Here is an 18,294-nt window from a genome sequence, read left to right on the forward strand (position 1 = left end):
GGTGTGGCAGGGGCATCCTCTACGTTTTAGGGGGACCCTGGAGGGCCGCGTTGGGGTTGGGGGATGCAGAGGAGAGGCTTAGGGTGGTGGGAGATGTTCCTGCAGCCACCCCCAGCCTGGTGGCACTTTTGTCCCCACCATCCTGTGGCTCAGCCTGCCCTTCCCACAGCACTGGTGCACCCATGGGTGCTCCCAGCCCCCTCTGAGCCCCAGCCCCACCCTCGGTGCGGGGATGCAGGCTCCCGGGGCTGATGGCGTTGCCCACAGGTGGCCGGGGAGCAGAAGTACCACCCCGAGTGCTTCAGCTGCCTCAACTGCCGCGCCTTCATCGGGGACGGGGACACCTACGCGCTGGTGGAGCGCTCCAAGCTCTACTGGTACGGCTGGGCTGGCCTGGGGGGCTGGGGGGACACGGCCCCCGGCACCCCCGCCCACCCTCCCGCTCCGCTCCCCGCAGCGGCCACTGCTACTACCAGATGGTGGTGACCCCGGTGATCGAGCAGATCCTGCCAGACTCCCCGGCCTCCCGCATCCCTCACACCGTCACCCTTGTGTCCATCCCCGCCTGCTCCGACGGCAAGCGCGGCTTCTCCGTCTCCATCGACCAGGGCTGCGGCACCGAGCACCCCCGCACCGTGCGCGTCCGAGAGTGCGTCCCTGAGCCCTCTGCCCCCGTCCCCTTCCCAGGGCTGGGGCATCCCGCACCCCTTCTGCCCCTGGGATCCATCCCAGGGACACCTTTTGGGGGTGGGAGGAGGAGAGATGGGCCTGGGGGTGTCCCCATTGTCCAGGTCTGGCCTCTTGGGTGTGTGGTGGCATGTCCCCAGATGCAGGGGGGTTTGTGGGGGCTGTGCTGGTGTGTTCCTGGCCATGCTGGCATTGCCCCGTGTGGCAGGGTGGGCTGAGGGTACCATGCATGTCCCCGTGTGGTTGGGGTGGCTCGTGGAGACATTGCCAGCATGTCCCTGTCCAGCAGGAGGGACCCATGAGCAACGTGCCTGTTGTCCCCATCTAGCAGGATAACTCTGGGGACCATGACTGCGTGTCCCCATCCTAGAGGGCGACTCATGGGAGCCATGACAACGTGCCCCCATCAAGCAAGGGTGACCCGTGGGCAGTGTGCCTCCGTGTCCCCGTCCAACGAGGGCAGCTTGTCTGCATGTCCCCTGCCAGCAGTGGGTGTCTTGCCCACACATCCCCACCTTGCAGGGGCTGGCTTGTGGGAACAGTGACTGCATGTTCCCAGAGGTGACTCGCAGAGAACATGCCACCTCCTTGGGACAGTGACAGGGGGGTGACTCCGTGGGCACACTCACTGTGATGGTGACAGCCGGGTGACCCCATGGGCAGTGTCCCAGCACACCCCCCTGATGGTGACAGTGTCGGGGGTCTGACCCCCTGTCCCCACAGGGTGGACCCGGACTGCATCAGCCCTGACATGAAGAACTCCATCCACGTGGGCGACCGCATCCTGGAGATCAACGGGACCCCCATCGGCCACGTGCCCCTGGACGAGGTACACTCCACTCCCCCTGCCACACCCCCAGCCAGCCCCGCTGCCGCCCCGTCCCCAAACCCGCCCCACCACCACTTCCCTCCGCAGATCGACCTGCTGATCCAGGAGACGAGCCGCCTGCTGCAGCTGACCATCGAGCACGACCCCCACGAGCCCCTGGGCCGGGAGCCAGGGCTGGCGGGCAGCCCCCCACCCGCCCCGTGCAGCCCCCTGCGCTCGCCGGCGCCCGCGCCCTGCGAGGACCCCGCTGCCATGCGCCAGCGCGCAGTCATGTAAGGCCGCCCCGGCCCCTGCCCCAGCCGGGTCCCCCCCGCCCTGGCACTGACCACTGCCTGTCCATCCCCCAGGAGGAGCTGCAGCACGGACAAGTCCCCGGGCTCGGGCTCCGTGGGCTCTCCCGCATCCCAGCGCAAGGACATCGGGCGCTCCGAGTCCCTGCGCGTCGTGTCCCGCGCCCACCGCATCTTCCGCCCCTCCGACCTCATCCACGGAGAGGTGCTGGGCAAGGGCTGCTTCGGCCAGGCCATCAAGGTGGGGCAAGGGGCACGAGAGGGGGGGTCTCGGCTCCCTGGGATGCAGCGGGGGTGGCTGAGTCCCTGCACTCCCGGCCAGGTGACGCATCGGGAGACGGGCGAGGTGATGGTCATGAAGGAGCTGATCCGCTTCGACGAGGAGACGCAGAGGACCTTCCTCAAAGAGGTGAGCGTCCCCTGTCCTTAATCCTCCAGGCTGGGGGGATGTGAGGGGGGGATCTGTCTGGTCCTGGCCCCCACCTGGGCACAACCCCTGGAGAGGGGTGACCGGGCCCCGTGGGTGCAGCCCTGCCCGCTGAGTCTACAAGCAGCAGCTCTGTCAGGGGCTGTGGGAGCCTCGGGGTGTCACGGACACGGGGCTGGGGGTCTCCTGCAGGTGAAGGTGATGCGCTGCCTGGAGCACCCCAACGTGCTCAAGTTCATCGGGGTGCTCTACAAGGAGAAGAGGCTCAACTTCATCACAGAGTACATCAAAGGGGGCACCTTGAGGAGCCTCATCAAAAGCATGGTGAGCACTGGGGGGCAGGTCGGTCCCCCACCACCCCTCAGCCCCGGTGGGGCTGGGGACCCCTCTTCCTTTTCCATTCCCTGACAAATTCCCCCTTCTCCTGCCCCCCAGGACAGCCACTACCCCTGGAGCCAGCGGGTCAGCTTCGCCAAGGACATCGCCGCCGGCATGGTGGGTGCCACCGTGGGGTGGGTGGGTGGGTGGGATGGGTGCTGCTGGGTGGGGGGGCCACGGTGTGGGGGTGCCCCTGCTCTCAGCCCACCCTTCCCACAGGCCTACCTCCACTCCATGAACATCATCCACCGCGACCTCAACTCTCACAACTGCCTCGTGCGGGAGGTGAGTCCCACCCTGGTGCTGTCCTCCCCTGGCCTGGCTGGGGCTCTCAGTCCCCTCCCCCAGGCCTCACCCCTGCCTGTCCCCCCAGAACAAGAGCGTGGTGGTGGCTGACTTTGGGCTGGCGCGGCTGATGGTGGACGAGAAGAACCAGCCCGAACATCTCAAGAACCTGAAGAAACCGGATCGCAAGAAGCGCTACACGGTGGTGGGGAACCCCTACTGGATGGCCCCCGAAATGATCAACGGTGAGGGGAATGTGGCCATCCAGGGCTCTGTCCCCAGGCAGGGGACGCTTGGTGGGGCAGGGCCCTGACCCTGTCTGTCCCTGCAGGGAGGAGCTACGATGAGAAGGTGGACATCTTCTCCTTCGGCATCGTTCTGTGTGAGGCAAGTGCCCCTGGGGCTGGGCTCTGCCATGGATGCTGGGGTCCTCATGGTGTTTGGGGTCACTCCCCCAAGGTTGGGGTGTCCCCCTTGGCGTTGGGGCGTTTAGAGTCTCCACTTTAAGATTGGAGCCACTTCCCTTGGGCTTGGGGTCCCCCTAGGGCTTGGAGTCCCCATTGTATTTGGGTTCTCCTCCAGGATAAAGTTCTCCCCCTTGGGATTGGGGTCTCCCTTTTGGAGTTGGGGTCCTCACTGTGCTTGAGTTGCCCCTCTTGGGCTTGGAGTCCTGCCTTGGGGTTGGGGCCTCTCCCCTTTGGTTAAGGGTCGCCCTGTTGGGGTCTCTCCCTTGGGGTTGGGGTTTCTTCATTGTGTCTGGGCTCCCTCTTGGGCCTTAGACATCTCCCCCTTGGGGCTTAGGGGTCCCTGTTTGGGGTTGGGGTCCCCCCTTGGTGCTGAGCCCGCCCGTCCCTGCCGCTGCCCGCAGATCATCGGCCGGGTGAGCGCTGACCCCGATTACCTGCCCCGCACCACCGACTTCGGCCTCAACGTCCGGGGCTTTCTGGAGCGCTACTGCCCCCCCGCCTGCCCCCCCAGCTTCTTCCCCATCGCCGTCTGCTGCTGTGACCTGGACCCCGAGAAGAGGTGGGTGATGGATACCCCAGGGGATGCCTGGGGCCGGGGCCGGGCTGGGGGCAGAGCCGGCGGAGCTGCCACGTGTGCCCTTGTCCGCAGGCCGTCCTTCGCCAAGCTGGAGCAGTGGCTGGAGGCGCTGCGCATGCACCTGGAGATCCACCTGCCACTGAGCTCCCAGCTGGAGCAGCTGGACCGGGCCTTTGGGGAGACGCACCGGCGGGAGGGGGGGCTGCCCGCACCCCCCCGGTAGAGCCCTCGCCCGCACCCTCTGCAGCCACGGGAGAAGGAGCCACGCCCGCCGCCAGCCGCTCCTGGGGCTGCCCCACCCCGGGGCTGGACCCCCGGGCGCGCCCCCGCCCCGCCGCCCGCCCTGCCCCGCCCCGGGGAGCCGGTTCTCCCCGGGGCCGCATGGCCCTGGGCACCCCGTGGCCCTGGGCACCCCCACGCCGTAGCTCTGACCGCCAGGACCAGCCCGGCCGGCCGCACCGCGGGGACCGTCCCGTGTCCCCGTGTCCCCCACCCCGGCTCACCTCCCGTTTGCACACCGGGGCTGCCCCCGCCGAGCCCCGCGGGCTCCCCGGCCAGAGCCGCGGCCTCGCGGCGGTGCCTTGGCTTTCCGTGAACTTGCACTGCGACACCGGAGGGACCCCGCGGCCCCCGGGGCGCCCTCGTAGCAACGCCCTCGGCCGGCCCCTGACGCTGCTCCCGCCGGCACCCCGGGCTCGGGGGGCTGCCGGCACCCCCGGCCGAGCGAGGGGGCCGCGGGGACTCCCCCGTGGCGCGGGGACGGGCACGTAGCGGTCCCTGCTGCCCCCGCGCCTCTGCTGCCCGTGCTGAGCCCTGACCGCGCAGCCCTGGGGATGGAGGGATGTGGGGCCGCGGCTCATCTCGGTCCCCCTGCCCTGGGGGGCCCGGGGGGTTGCGCCACGCGGTGCTTTTCATGCTCTTTATTCAGGTTCATTTTTCTGTAAGATATTTAAAGAGAAGAGTTTGTATTATTTTTTCATACAACGTAGCGTCTGCCATTTGTCACTGCCTCGGTTCTGCTTTCCCGAAGGGATCAAACTGTGAAGCCTCTCCGCGCACTTTTGCCCGGGAAGTCCAAGGCGACCTCTGCGGAGGCGGGAAGGGAGCTCAAACTGTGATGTACCCCGAGCCGTGAGTCAATAAATCCTTCCCCGCTCGCTGCCCGGCCTGTTGGCAATCGCTCGCCTCCCCCGGGGGGGCTGGGAGCTCCTGGGGAAACTGAGGCAGGAGGGGACGGTCCCTCTGCCCAGGGTGGGGCTGTGGCACCGGCCGTGGTGGCATCCACCAACTCGCTCACCCGCAGTGCTGTCGTCCCCCTTTGTGCTGTCCCCACCCCTCTGTGGGTACCCCCAGCCCTGGGACTGGAGCCATCCCTGCCTGTGTCAGCAGGGCCCCCGAGCCCTGCGGCCCCTCACTGGCCTGGTGGCCATGCCCGCTGTCACCCCAGCCCTGTGACCATCGGTGCCGTGGAGCTGCTTTGCCTTCGGTGTAAAACCAGCCCCAGGGACAGTGAGGTGGCTCATGCTGGGGTAGCCCATAGCCCTCCCCTGCTGTCCCTCTGTCCTTGTCACCTTCCTGAACCAAACTGAGGTCCCCAAGGTGGGGAATCTCCGTCCTTGGGGGATGCTGAGCTTTGTGAGCTGGAGAAGACCTGGAACCCGAGGAGCTGAGGGGGGAGGGATGGGGAAGGGGTCCCCAAGGATGGCCCCAGTGATGCTGCAGCTGGGGAAGGAGCCTGAAGGGGTCCCAGGATCCATCAGGAAACCTCATGGCTTATTGCTCCGGGGGGGCCAGGGGGACGTAGTGACAGTGGCTCTGTCCCCCTCCCGGGGTGGCTCCTGTGTGCCTGCTCCCCAGTACCCCAGTGAGGGACAGGGGCCAACACCCTGCCTGGTGCCACGGGCTGTCACCACCCTTGGTGACACCGCACTGCCCTTGGTGCTGACTGTTTGCTCTGGGAGCAGGACACTGTCACTCCCTGGGAATGTTGGGGTGAGGGACCCACTGTGGCCATCACACCTGGGAAACACCACAGTCCCCAGTCCCCTGCTGCCACAGGAGAGCAGGTCTCCGGGAGACCCCCAGCCCTGCAGCAGGAACCCCTGAACCCCCAAACCCCTGGGACCTGCCCAGCCCCTCACCCAGCCGGGTGCAGCTGTGGGTGTGCTGTGCCCGGTGGTGTCAGGGACACCACACCCACTGCGACACTTGCTGGTGGCCCCTGGGACAAGAGCCAGCAGCTGGCCACAACAAGTGGCCACTCAGTCACCCCTGTGACCAGCAACTCACCCCAGACCAAGCTGGGATCCCCCCTCACCAGGCAGGGAGGTGGCTCTGGCACAGCTGCACTGGCCTCTTGCTGTCACTGTCACCCCAAAGCCCCCCCGGAGGTGTGCAGTGCCCTGTGCCCAAATCCAGCCCCAGTCCAGCCTGACCCAGTGCCCGTGGGAGGGGCTCATCCCAGCACCAGCATCTGGCTGTCCCCTCCAGCCATTCCCTCCCAGGAGGGACAGGGCCACCCAGACCATGTCACAGGCCACCAAGAGCTGCCACCGCATCCACTGTCCCCTCCCAGGTCCTGCTCTGTGCCCACCCTGGGATGTCCTTGGTAGGGTCCTGCCCACGCCTGACCCCAGTTTGGAATGGTGGCACGTGGGGAGCCAGGGGTCCACACCAAGGGGGTGGCCGAAGGCACCGGTGGCTCTGGCAAGGATACCCTGAGAGCTCCGGCTCCAGCCATGACCCATTGGCCACGGGTTTGTCACCTTCCTCGGGGGAAAGTTTGGGGCTCCAGTGCAGAGGGAGAAGGTCAGGTTCTCCCAGAGTCTGGGCAAGGGGGGCACTGCTGCTGCAGGGACCCTCCTGGGGGACATCTTGTGACAGGGGTGACAGGCACAGGGTCCTTGTGAGGCTTAAGATGTGCAAGGAGAGGAGGTGCTGGGGGCCAGTCTGGACACCCAGCTCCATAGGGAGGTGTGGAGATGGAAAAGGATTCCTGGGATCCCACCAAGGCACCTGACTCTGTAGGGAGGTGTGGGGCTGGAGGAGGTCACTGGGATCCCACGAGGGTGCCCAGCTCCGCAGGGATGTGTGGAGCTGCAGAGGGGTCATTGGGTCCAGCTGGGGTGTCCAGCTCCATGGGGACATGGGGTCTGGGCCCCATCCCTGGCCACAGCAAGACTCAGCCCCACATGAGGATTTCCCAGAGCAGCCAGTGGCTCTGGGATCCTCTGGAGCCCTTTCTACCTCAGCCCATCCTGGCTTTGAGCCAGAGGCTGGACTGGAGACATCCTGGGACCATTCCTGTCCTCCAGCCCTCTGATCCCCCTCCTGCATCTGGCACATGGCTCTGCGGGGTGTCTGTCGTGGTTGGCCCTGTCCCCAGCGCCACCTTTGTCCCCTGGGTACAGGATCCATCCCTCTGGCTCAGGACCAGGGGCTTTGTGTGGGTCTGGAGCAGCCTGAGCCCTGCCTCGGTGATTTGGTGTCACTGTCCCACCTCTGTGTCCCCCTCTGCGGCCTGGGCTGCGATAGGAGCCACCTCCTTGGGTCACACGTGTCACCAGGACCTGGTGGCTGCAGGGGAATGTCCAGATGCCCAAAACCCTGGTGGAGCTCCGAGGCCAATGGTGAAGGGTCGGTACCTGACTGCCTCAATTTCCCCTTCACTGGAGCGGGGTGTGGGACGTGAGGATGGGAAGAAGGGCTGTCACTGCAGCTCCTGTCCCCCCTCAGGTGTCCTCTGGTCCCTGACAGGTGAGACTGGCCAAATCCAGGCAAGAAAATCCCCTGGGACACACGTTCCCGCCTCATTTGCCAGCAGTTTTTGTAAGGTCTGCATAAGCAACACTGGGAATGCAGCTCTGCCATCCTGCCCCTCTCTGCCAGCTGGGGGCACATGGGGCCCATCCCCAACCCCACTGCTGCTCTTGTGGGGACACAGCACCTGGGAGGGGACAGCTGGGGAGCCCTGGAAACCTCAGCTGCTTCTGCTGGGAAAAGTGGCTTCTCCTCAGTCCCGCTGCCATCCTCCCCCAGCTCCAGCATAGCCCCTTCCCACTGGGGCTCCGGAGTGGGAGGTGAGTGATGGGTGCTCCTGGTTTCCCAATGCCACCAGGTCCCCAGGCAGGACCAGGGATGGGCAGCATCGACTGGTGAATCCTTTGTGAGGGATTTGGGGGCTGGTGACACGTGATGAGTTGTGGGAAGGTTCAGTCCAAGGAGGGTAGGGGGCCTTGTGTGGGCAAGGCTTGGGGTGGGACCACCTGGGCTCGTGGGTTTAGATGGCTGTGCCACCGTCCCCACTGCTGTTGTCACCATCCCATAGAGCTCATCCCATGCCCAAACCCCTCTGAGGGGCTGGCACTGCCCGGACTCGGGGAATGTGGACCCTCAGAACCCCCAGGCTCTGAGCAGGGGCTCCCTGCAGAGACAACCCAAGGACAGGGACACTGGGATGTGGGCGTGGGGAGCTGTGGGACCCTGACAAGTGGGTTTAGGGGACCCTGGTGTGTGGGTTTGGGGAGCTGGAAGACCCTGGCATGTGGGTTTTGGGTTTGGGGGCAATTGGCTGCTCTTTAAGACCCAAGCACAGGGAGCAACCCAGGCACGGGCAGCCCTTGTGGGCTCAGACCAAGGGGAAGAGGCCCAAGGGCAGGAGTTACACCCCAGGTTTTTGGGGTCCACCCTGAACACAGACCCCCAACCCACCTCATCCTTGTGCTGGAGCAGCTCTTGGGGAGCACTGTAGGGTACCTGATGTGGCTCATCTTTTCCACTGTGTGAAAAATGAGTTTGTTCCCGGCTTGGAGTCTGTTTGGCTGCTTTGGAGTGGAGAGCAGGGCTTCTGCCTGTCTGGTGGCTTTGGGGATGGACCCCTGGGGCTCTGTCCCCTGGGCTGTGTCACTGGGAGCAGCAGCGAGGTGCTCCTGTCCATGCACATGGCATTCCTCGGCCCAGCCACCGCGCTGGGAAGGCCCCAAAACGCGACCCGTTGCAAGAGAAAGAGCTAAAAATAGAGGTTCCCACGGATGCAGGGAAGCATCCGAACATGTGGCCTCCGGACCCGCCAGCAGTTGAGCACGGGGCTGACCCCAGCCCCATCCCATGCCTGGCTGACACCCTGTGGTTTCCATGACCCCAAATCTTCCCCTCGGACCCTCCTGTGAACCTCCCAGCGCCCCGGCCCCGTCTCGGTGCGGGTGATGCAGCGGGGGAGCCGGCAGCCCCGGCGCAGGCAGCGAGGAGGTTAAACTCCCCACGCCCGCCGGATGCAGCATCCTGGGCTGGGCTCTTTCCATCTTGTTTTGGTTTGGAGGAATAAAAGCTTTGGCAGCAGCAAAGCCGCTTCCCAAAATAACTCAGCCTCCCATAGTAATTATAGAGCTCTGGGCCCCGGTAGCGAGCGGAGACTTCCCAGCCGGGCCGGGACCTGGGATCGCTGCTGCCGCCGGGCCGAGGGACCCCGGCGTGCCTCGGGGACCTTGGGGACCTCTCCAGCAGTGCCAGCCTCCCTGGGCGTCACCATCGCTCCCCTTTGCGTCATCGCCCAGCCAGGAACGTGCAGCCCCCTGTCCCCTCCCGCTCCGCCCCTGATCCCTTCAGCTTTTAATGCTCTGTGTAAAGCCCAGGTTGCAGCTCCCCGGCCTCGATGGGCATTGGGCTACCGGAGCGAGGCCGTGGCAAGCGGGTGGCCGCTCCCGGCTGTGCCCGCTGGCCAGGCCGAGAACACCCAGCTCGGCCCAGCAGTGCCCGGCTGAGAACGCCCGGCTCATCCCGGCAGCGCCCGCTCGCCCCCGCGGGGCTCAGCGGTACTCCTTGAAGGGCAGGGAGAGCCCGGGCTGAGCTCCTGGAGCCCCCGAGCCCCTAATCCCCGGTAATCTCGGAGGAAAGCGCTGCCTGTGGGGATTAGGGATGTAAACAGTCACCCTCACCTGCCTGCCCCTACCTGACCCTGCCTGGACCCCCCCAGCCGGCCAAGGTGGAGTGCTGGGAGAGCGGGATCCCTGCCTGGAGCCCCCAAATATACAGGGTCGAGGTGGCCACCGGTGCTCTCTGAGGCTGCGTCGAGCCTGTGATATTTATTTATGGGAATAAAGGGAATGTGGAGCCATCTGGACACAGCCTGGCTCTGTCATGTCCGAGGGGAAGAGACTCCAGGCGGTGACAAGGCTGGGGACAAGGCTGAGATGGTCCCTGTGGAGTCACACAGCTTCGGTCAGAGCCTGACCGGGGCTGGATCCGTCTTCTCCTCCTGGGGAATTGCCACTGGCTTTTCTTATGGGCAGGGAAACTGAGGCAGGGAGGGGAAGCCTATGAGAGGGATGCTCTGGGAATGCATGTGGCCTCGCCACCCCCGTGGCTTGGAGTGAGTTTGAGGTGGGACAAGGACAGTCCTGAGGGACAGCTGGACTGGGAGACTGAAATTTGGGGAGGGCTGAGCTCTGCCAGCTGCTCGCCACGGGCAACGGCCACCGCGGCCAAGGCTCCCCCGGCCCCTTTCATGGCCGGAACACGAGCGCCCCAGGCAACCCCGCGCGGTGCCGGTGTCCTCCCTGCCCTCGGGGACACGGGGACACGGCCGCGTGCCACTGCCACTCACACGGGCTTGGGGCCGGGGGCACCCCGGGAAGCGGCTGCCATCCCTGATGCGGGATGGGAGTGGGAATGGGGGCAGGACACAGCCAGCCGGGTGTCTGGGTCCCTTTGCCAGCCCACCGGCCAGGGGCAGGGTGGCTCGGCATCGGCTTCGGGAGGGGCAGGCGAGCTGGGATTTTGCAGAGGGAGAACTGGGAGACTGGGATCCGGTGACCCGTGCCCAGCGCAGTCCCTGGTGCCCAGCGGGTGATGCGGGATGTGTGGTGCTGGGGCGTTTTCCCAGTACCTAACAGCCCCGAGCTGGTGCCCAGTGCTCCCAGCCGCCAGTGGCTGTGTGGAGCCCAGTGCCTCCTGCGCAGTACCTGGTACTGGTGGCACTGCCAGGAGGTCACTCCCCGGCACGGGGGCTGTTCCCTCTCACCTGCACCAGCAACTGGTGCTGGGGCCTTGTCCCCACTGCCTGCACCGGGCCCTGCCAATGCCCAGTACCCAGTACTGGTGCCCTGTCCCTGGTGCAGTGTCTTGTTCCTGGCGCTGGTGCCCCAGCGCTGATGCTGGAGCCCTCTGCCCGGTGCTGCTGCCCTGTGCCACCACCCCGTGCCCACCGTGCAGTTCCCGGTGCCCGGTGAGTGCTGCCAGAGCTGGTGCCTGCTGCTTGGTGCCTGGCCCCGGTGCCAGCTGGCAAGGGGAGTGCCCGGGGCCGACGCCAGGTATTGATGCCAGAGCCGACTGCCAAGGTTGGGTGCTGATGCCCAGCGCCCGGTACCGGTACCCAGTGCGTGGTGCCAGTGCCGGGTGTGCGGTGCCTGGTGCCGGTGCCCGATGTCGGTGTCGGTGCCCGGTGTACATTGCTCGGCCCCGGTGCCGGTGCCGTGTGCCTGTGCCCGGTGCCCCTGTGCAGTGCGCGCTGCCGGGCGCTGTTGCCGCTGCCGGTGCCGCTGCCGGTGCCGGTGCCCGGTGCCGCTGTCGGTGATGCCGAGCGGCCGCCCCGCCCGCCCCCCCCGCCCGCCCCGCCCCGGGGCCGCCCCCGCCCCCGCCGCTGCTATTTCTGCTAATCCGCGGCGGGGCCCGGCCGTGCCCATCGGCAGCCGCCGCTCCCGGACGGCGCCCGGCGCCGCAGCCATGGTAAGGCCGGCGGGGACGTGGGACCGGCCCGGGCCGGGCTGCCCCGCACCGCCCCGCACGGTGGCACGGGCCCGCTCCCGCAGCCCGGGCCCGCTCCCGCAGCCCGCTGCCCTCCGTGAAGGTGACGGTGCGCGGGGGCGGAGCGGACCGGGGCCGCCGGTGCCGCAGCGGAGCGCGGGGGGGACACGGGCGGCGGGGCAGCACCTGCCCGGCCCCCGGGGGAGGCGGGGGGACCACGGGCCCCTTACTGGGGCATCCGGGAGGGCAGCGCTCGGGAGCGTCACCTGCGTGTCCCCCCGTCCTGGGCTCCCCCCACGGGTGTCCGTGCGTGGGCAGCGGGAGCGTGGCTCCTGCTCTGGCGTGGCTCCGTGCTGAGCATCGATCCCCAGCTTTTGGCAGGTCCCCGTGCTGCGGCGCTGGCGGCACTGCCAGCCTGGCCGGGCCCTCGGCCGGGACCGTCACACGCACGGAGCCGGCTCTGTACTCACCGGCAAGGTCCGGAGCCGCCGCTGGCGTTGCCGGCCCGCGGGAGCTTGTTCTGCATCTCCCGTCCTGCCTCAGCCCTCCGCGGTGGTGGCAGGTCCCCAGGAGCCGCTCGGCCGGGCCACGTCTCCGCGGGGACCTCAGGCTGTGTCCAGGGTGAGGATGAGGACGGAGGTTTGTGGCCGTGGCTCGCGCGGCACCGGCTTGTGGCCGCTGGGACAAGTGGCCTCGGTGGGGAGCGCTGCGGCCGCGCTGCCCCGGCAGCCGCCGTGGGAACCAGCCCGGCACATTCCTCCGGAGCTGGAGCAGCGAAAGCAGAGAGGAGGGCGGCTGGCGGAGCGTGTCGCAACGGAGCGCCTTCCCGACAGGCTCCAGACTGTGGCTTTTGGATGCACTCATCCAGCCCTGGAAACATCGGGGGGAGGACGGTAGTCACCGCTGGGGACCAGGAGCAGCCGGGCTCCCGCGTCCGTGAACGCGGGATGAGCTGGGGCTGGAGGTGCTCCAGAAGGATCTGCAGAGGCAGAGCCGGTGTCCCTGCCACCGGTGCCACATCCCTCAGTCCCCAAAGCAGTTCCCGGCTGGCCCGGAGGGGCAGGATGAGCAGGGGTCTCCCCCGATCTCTGCTCTCGGCTCTGAGTGGGTCAGACCCTGCCCAGCCCCACGTGCTGACATGCCACCTGCTTTCCAGCCTGGAACAGGCCCTGCTGTCATGTCCCGGCTTACGAGGAGCCACCGCTCGTGGTCCCATCCTGGGTTCCCCACTCAGATGCTTCCAGGTCCTTCAGGCTGGAGGATTCCCTGCAGGAAAGGGACTGGAGCTGCTGCACCAAGGGATGCGGTTCTCATCCCCCCTGCTCACCTGCCTGGTGCTGACCCCCTGCCCAGAGCAGCGACCCACACCACCGCCTGCCCCCCACTCACAGGGTGCCCAGCGCCCTGCTCCTTTCGGAGCTGCTGGGAGACTCAGTTTCCCAGCTGGAATGCCACTCGTGGGTGGGGTGGCAGAGCTGGGGGTACGAAACCCTGATTCTCCTGTGGGAGCATCCCGTGCATCCAGAGGCGGGGTGGAGCAGGCACAGCCCGGGTCCTGTCACCCCGGGAAAGTGCTGGGCTAGTCCTGGCAGCGCTGGGCTTCGCTGGGGGCCACCAAGTGCTTGTCCTGCGTGGGGTTCGTGCCTTTGGGACAGCGCTTGTGCCTGGGATGCTCGGCCATAGCGACACAGTGGCTGTGCCGCGGGTGGCATTCTGGGTGTCACCTTTAGAGAGCTTGGGACCGCCCCCGTCAGCCTGGCGGTGGGGCAGCACCTCGCCGGGGTGTTCCCTTCCTTTCCCTGCAGAAGCAGGCTGGGAAAGCACCTCCCAAGGGAATGTGGTGCCCGGTGGAACGATGCTCAGGGGCAGCCGGTGGCTCTCCTAGCTCAGGCTGTGCCCGCTGCCCCCGTGCCCCCCGTGCCGCATCCCGCGGGCTGTCACCGCGCGGGGACGGTGCGATGCAGAGTGACAGGCGGGGACGAGGCGGCGCGTGTGGCCCCTGGCTGGGGCTGCGGGGCCGCTGACAGCCCGGGTGTGAGGCCGGCTTGCACTCAGCCGCGTGTGTAATCTGCTTACGGGGCCACCGGCACAGCCCCGGGCTCCCGCTGCCGTAAATCCCCGCTCCTGCCGGGAGTGCCGGCCGGGACGCTTGGAAAGCGGCCGAGCGACCCTGGATCGCGCCTGAGCTGCTCTGATGCAGCTCGACATGCATCAGGGTGAATCACCGTCCCTGGTGACCCCGAAGTGACAGCTGGGGAACCCTGACTGCCACCCACGGCTCCTCCTGGGGCACTGTTAACCCTTCGCCTCCCAGGGATGAGCCGGGAAAGCCGAGGCAGGAACGCTGGAGCTTCTGCCTGGGATCCCTGTGGTAGGCAGCATCCCTGCTTCTCCCAGTCCAGGCCTGGGTCCTTCCCAGGCAGGCCCAGCTCGAGCAGGAGCTTGGAGCCATGTGGGGAAGCTTTAATTGTCAGGTGCAAAAGTGTGCAGTTTTATGGAAAACTGGGTTTCTGACCTCAAGGAGGCTGTGGAGACCTGCTGGGGGGTGCTCCAGGTGGGCAGTGGGAGAGGACGTGGTGTGCACTGGGATGGAGGGGCATTTTGTCCTGGAATGGAGGGAGATTTTTGTCCCGGGATGGAGCGGGTTTTTGTCCCAGGACAGAGGTGTTTCCAAGGACTGCGTGTCCTCCTGGGCTGCAGCCAATCTGTGTGTTCAGCGCAGGGGTGCTGCTGGTGCTGCTGGTGGTGGTCCTGCAGCCCCTCAGGACCTCCTTTGGCTGGTCCTTGAACTCTCCGCAGCCGGGCAGGAGCTGGGTTTGGCTGTGCCCCGGGGGTCCCTCTCCCATCCCCTGCCCCTCGCCGGGGCCGTGCCTGGCTCCTGGGTGCCGCGGGGCGCGGAGCCTGCCCAGGGTGGAGTTATGCTAATGCTGCTCCCCAGCCCTCGACGCAGCCGGTGCCACTCGGCATCTTCTCCTGGCCACGGGCGACACCGGCTGGGCCATGGCCACCTGCCCCGAGCTGCAGCCTGGGCAAGAGGTACGGGGGCAGCACCCGTCCCCGGCGGGGCGAGAGAGGGGGCAGGGCGGGTGGGGGGCACGGACCAGCCCGGTGCTGCGGGAAGGTGCCACAGCCGGTGCTCTGTCCCTGGGACAGCCCTGCCGGGGGCCGCACTTGCTGAAGGACCCCCAAGGACGCGGCGCAAACCTCGGTGCCGCGGCACTGCCGAGGTCATCGGCTTCTCTGGGGGACGAGGGCGAGCCCCAGAGGGCTGGAGCCCCGAGGCATGGAGCGAGCGGCAGCAGGGCTGGAAGCGCTCGCCGCTGGTGGTGGCATCATCTCCCATCTCCGAGTGTCCCCAGCCGGGCTGTGCTGTGCTGGGGGCTGCCGTTGAGCTCCCCCAGGTCACGGGCGGTGAGGAAGAGGATGCTGCGGTCACACAGACCCACCGAGCACTCGGGACCCGCTGCGGGACAGGGGAGCGCGGGGGTCCCGCAGCCCCCGCCATGGGGCCACCTGCTGCCCCCCAGCCTGGCACCGCAGTCCCCGTGCGGTGGCCGTGGGGGCAGCGGGGCAGCGGGAGCGGGGGGCAGCGGGAGCGGGGCCAGGCGTGCGAGCGCTCAGCCCCGGCAGCGCCGTGACCTTGTTTCCAGCCCGCTAATTCCGCGCATCTCGCCTTGCCGCCGGCACCGCTGCCCGCCCCGCCAGCGAGCGGGGACACGGCGTGGGGGAGGACACGTGTCCCCACGGAGGGCTCTCGCCTCGAGGCCCCGGTCTGGGGGGGCACTGACCCCCGGCTGGGAGCCTGCAGGGTCACGGGCTCCCCCGGCCCCTGCGTGCCTCTCGTTTGGGGTCTCACTGCCCGTGGGGCTGGGGTCGCCTGGCAGTTGCCGTGGGATCTTGGGGACATTGGTGCCTGCTGGCAGCAGGGCTTGGCCCCACGGGAGCCGCTGCCGGACGTGCCCTTGGGAACACGTCTCCTCCCTCCAGCGCTTGTAAACAGGATGTGGAGCCATCCCAATCCCGGCGTCCCCGGCCCTCGTCCCAGCCCCGCCACCCCACGGGGCAGCAGCTCGGGGGCAGCTGTGCCTGTCTCCCCCAGTCCCCGCTCCGGGACGGGCAGAGCCAGGCGAAGGAGGTGTCGGGGTCCTGGTCAGTCCCTGGGCCGGGTCCCCCGCCCTGGCGGCCTCCTGGCACTGCAGGGACGGGGGTCCCTTGTGCCATCGCCCGTGCTGGCCCCCTGTGAACGGGCAGCAGGCGGGGGGCACGGGCACCAGGGGACCCCTGCCCACCATCTGCCTCCCCCTGGCTGCGGCCCAGCTCAGGTCACCCTCCCCACTGCTCTTCACCTCTTCTTGGTGTCTCTGCCTCCTCTCGGCCCCCTCCCTGTCCTCCTGGCAGGCCATGGGGCGCGGGGGGGTCCTGGCTGCCCCAGAAGACCCCGAGGAGCGGCGGGGTGCCCAGGGGGAAGGCGCCCACCCCTGCCCCCCGGAGTGCCAGGAGCTGGCTGCCGTCCCCACGCCACAAGCCGTAAGCGCCCGGGGTGCACGGCTGTGCCCACTGCCATCCCCACGGCTGTCCCCGTGGCTGTCCCCAGGGTGGTGGCTGGTCCCCTGGGGTGGCCGTGCCCCCTCTCTCCTCCCATCCCTGCCACCTTGAGGCTGCATGTGTCTGGCTGCTGCGGCTTGGGGGCTTGTGAGGCTGAGGTGGGTGGTGCCATCTCGGGCTGGCACTGCCACCACCAGTGTCACCTCCTCCCTTGGTCCCCAGATAAAGCGTTTCCTGAAGGAGGACTCGGACGAAGCTGAGCTGACCCAGTTCCTGCGGGATTGTCCACCAGCTGACAGCTCCAGGAAGGTGGAGGCCCCAGAGATCCGGCGGGAGCCCGGCCACCCCCTGGGCAGCGTGGGCAGGGTCCCCCCTGACGAAGCCAGCGACGAGAGGGACGCCAGGCTCTTCTCCCGCTCTCGGCCCTCGGATTTCCAGCAGCACATCGCCGCGCCCCCGCCCCCCAGCCCCAACCGCCCGCGGAGCCCCTGGGGGCAGCTGGACCCCTACGACTCCTCCGAGGTGCAGGACGTGTCCGTGGGGAGGGGGACGCACGTGGGGCGAGGGGCTGCGGGATGGAGGATGTTCCCATCCCGTGAGCACAAAGGTTTTGGGCAGGCATGGCCTCACCCCCGGGAACTCCAACCCTGGGAATCCCTCTGTGGGTGGGGGGAAGGAGGGGCTTTCCAGGGTAGGAGGTGGGCTGGCGGTGTCCCGTGTCCCACGTCCTCTGTGCCCTCTGCAGGATGACAAGGAGTACGTGGGCTTTGCCACGCTGCCCAACCAGGTGCACCGCAAGTCTGTGAAGAAGGGCTTCGACTTCACCCTCATGGTGGCAGGTACCAGGGGGGCTGAGCCCGGCCCGGGGGTGCTGACCCCACTCTGGATCCCAAACACCCTGGACAGGGGTGGCGGACACTGGCTGCCCCCTTCATCTTTGTCCTGCTTTCCCAGGAGAATCCGGGCTGGGCAAGTCCACCCTGGTCAACAGCCTCTTCCTGACAGACATGTACCGGGACCGCAAGCTGCTCAACGCTGAAGGTCAGCAGGGACAGTCACAGCCCAGAGGGGTGTCCTGGGTGAGCTGGGCAGTGGCAGAGCCCAGGGGTGCTCCTGGGGCTGCAGCCCCTCTCCCGGCCCAGCCAGGCTCCTCTGAAGCCACGTGTGGTGCGTTGCCAGCTGCCCACTCGCACAGGGGGCTGCTCCGAGGCAGTGGGGTCCCCCCTGCACAGGATGGGGACCCCCCACGGGGACTTTATTCCCACTGGGAAAACAAGCCCTGGCTCGTTGGGCATCAGCTGGGGCCGCAGCATTTCTGGGAGGCTGGGGACAGTCAGGGCCTGGGGCACAGTGCCAGTTCAGCTGCAGCCAGTTTTTGAATTAAAATGGCCCAAACTTGCCCAAATCCCCAGGAGTTTGAGGGGTTTGTTTGATTTGTTTCCGTTGCTTGGAGTGAAAGCCAAAACACACAATGGAGCAGGAGCATCCCTGGGGATGCAGGGACACGGAGGGTCCTGGGGTGAAGGGGCATTGCAGTGTGGAGCTGTGGGGTCACATGTGGGGGTACCGGGAGCCTGAAATGCTCGTGCAGCAAGGTCAGAGCCCCGTGCTGCCCGAGCTGGGGTCCTGGGGTGGCAGTGGCACAGCCACCGAGGGATGGGTGCACATCCATGGGGACGTGGGGACCACGGCGGGGAGCATCCTCTCCTGGGCTGGAGCACGGTGCCTCTCAGGGCTGATCCAGCCGGGTGACTCCAGCCCCCAGGGTGAGGATGACACCCAGGGGTTGCAGCATGTCCCCACATCACCTCCACCCTCTCTGGTGTCCCCCCGGTGACACGTGTGCCCCCCACAGAGCGCATCACGCAGACAGTGGAGATCACCAAGCACGTGGTGGACATTGAGGAGAAGGGGGTCAAGCTGCGCCTGACCATCGTGGACACGCCGGGCTTTGGGGACGCCGTCAACAACACCGAGTGGTGAGTGCCACGGGGTGGGGACTGTCCCCAGGGTGGACACCCCGGGGTGGGTGTGATGGTGAGTGCCATGGGGTGGGGGTCTCCCCGGGG

General features: G+C 67.5%; 2 protein-coding genes across 4 annotated transcripts; both read left to right on the forward strand.

The window, feature by feature from the left end:
* Positions 1-258: 258 nt before the first annotated feature.
* Positions 259-5,101, forward strand: LOC121672306 (LIM domain kinase 1; the record flags this gene model as incomplete). Its single annotated transcript, XM_042044914.1, has 13 exons — positions 259-377; positions 458-649; positions 1,411-1,516; positions 1,604-1,788; positions 1,864-2,047; positions 2,129-2,215; positions 2,426-2,557; positions 2,669-2,728; positions 2,831-2,896; positions 2,985-3,141; positions 3,228-3,283; positions 3,765-3,922; positions 4,013-5,101. Coding segments are annotated over 13 exons (1,653 nt in total), but the record flags the coding sequence as incomplete, so codon positions are not given.
* A 6,461-nt stretch (positions 5,102-11,562) lies between these two features.
* Positions 11,563-18,216, forward strand: LOC121672307 (septin-4-like). 3 transcript variants are annotated; one of them, XM_042044915.1, is made up of 6 exons: positions 12,323-14,716; positions 16,079-16,207; positions 16,448-16,747; positions 16,971-17,064; positions 17,180-17,266; positions 18,081-18,216. In XM_042044915.1, the coding sequence occupies exons 1-6, from the start codon at positions 14,681-14,683 to the stop codon at positions 18,206-18,208; spliced, it is 774 nt and encodes a 257-aa protein (XP_041900849.1). In that variant the 5' UTR covers positions 12,323-14,680; the 3' UTR covers positions 18,209-18,216. The 3 variants fall into 3 exon arrangements, with proteins under 3 accessions (XP_041900851.1, XP_041900849.1, XP_041900850.1); XM_042044917.1 differs by lacking the exons at positions 12,323-14,716; positions 16,079-16,207 and adding an exon at positions 11,563-11,662; XM_042044916.1 differs by lacking the exon at positions 16,079-16,207 and having other exon boundaries at positions 12,327-14,716.
* The last annotated feature ends 78 nt before the right edge of the window (positions 18,217-18,294 follow it).

This window comes from Corvus kubaryi, unplaced genomic scaffold (assembly GCF_017639235.1).
Source record: "Corvus kubaryi isolate FWS band 111438036 unplaced genomic scaffold, C.kubaryi_AGA036_p1.0 48593, whole genome shotgun sequence".
Taxonomy (NCBI): Eukaryota; Metazoa; Chordata; class Aves; order Passeriformes; family Corvidae; genus Corvus; species Corvus kubaryi.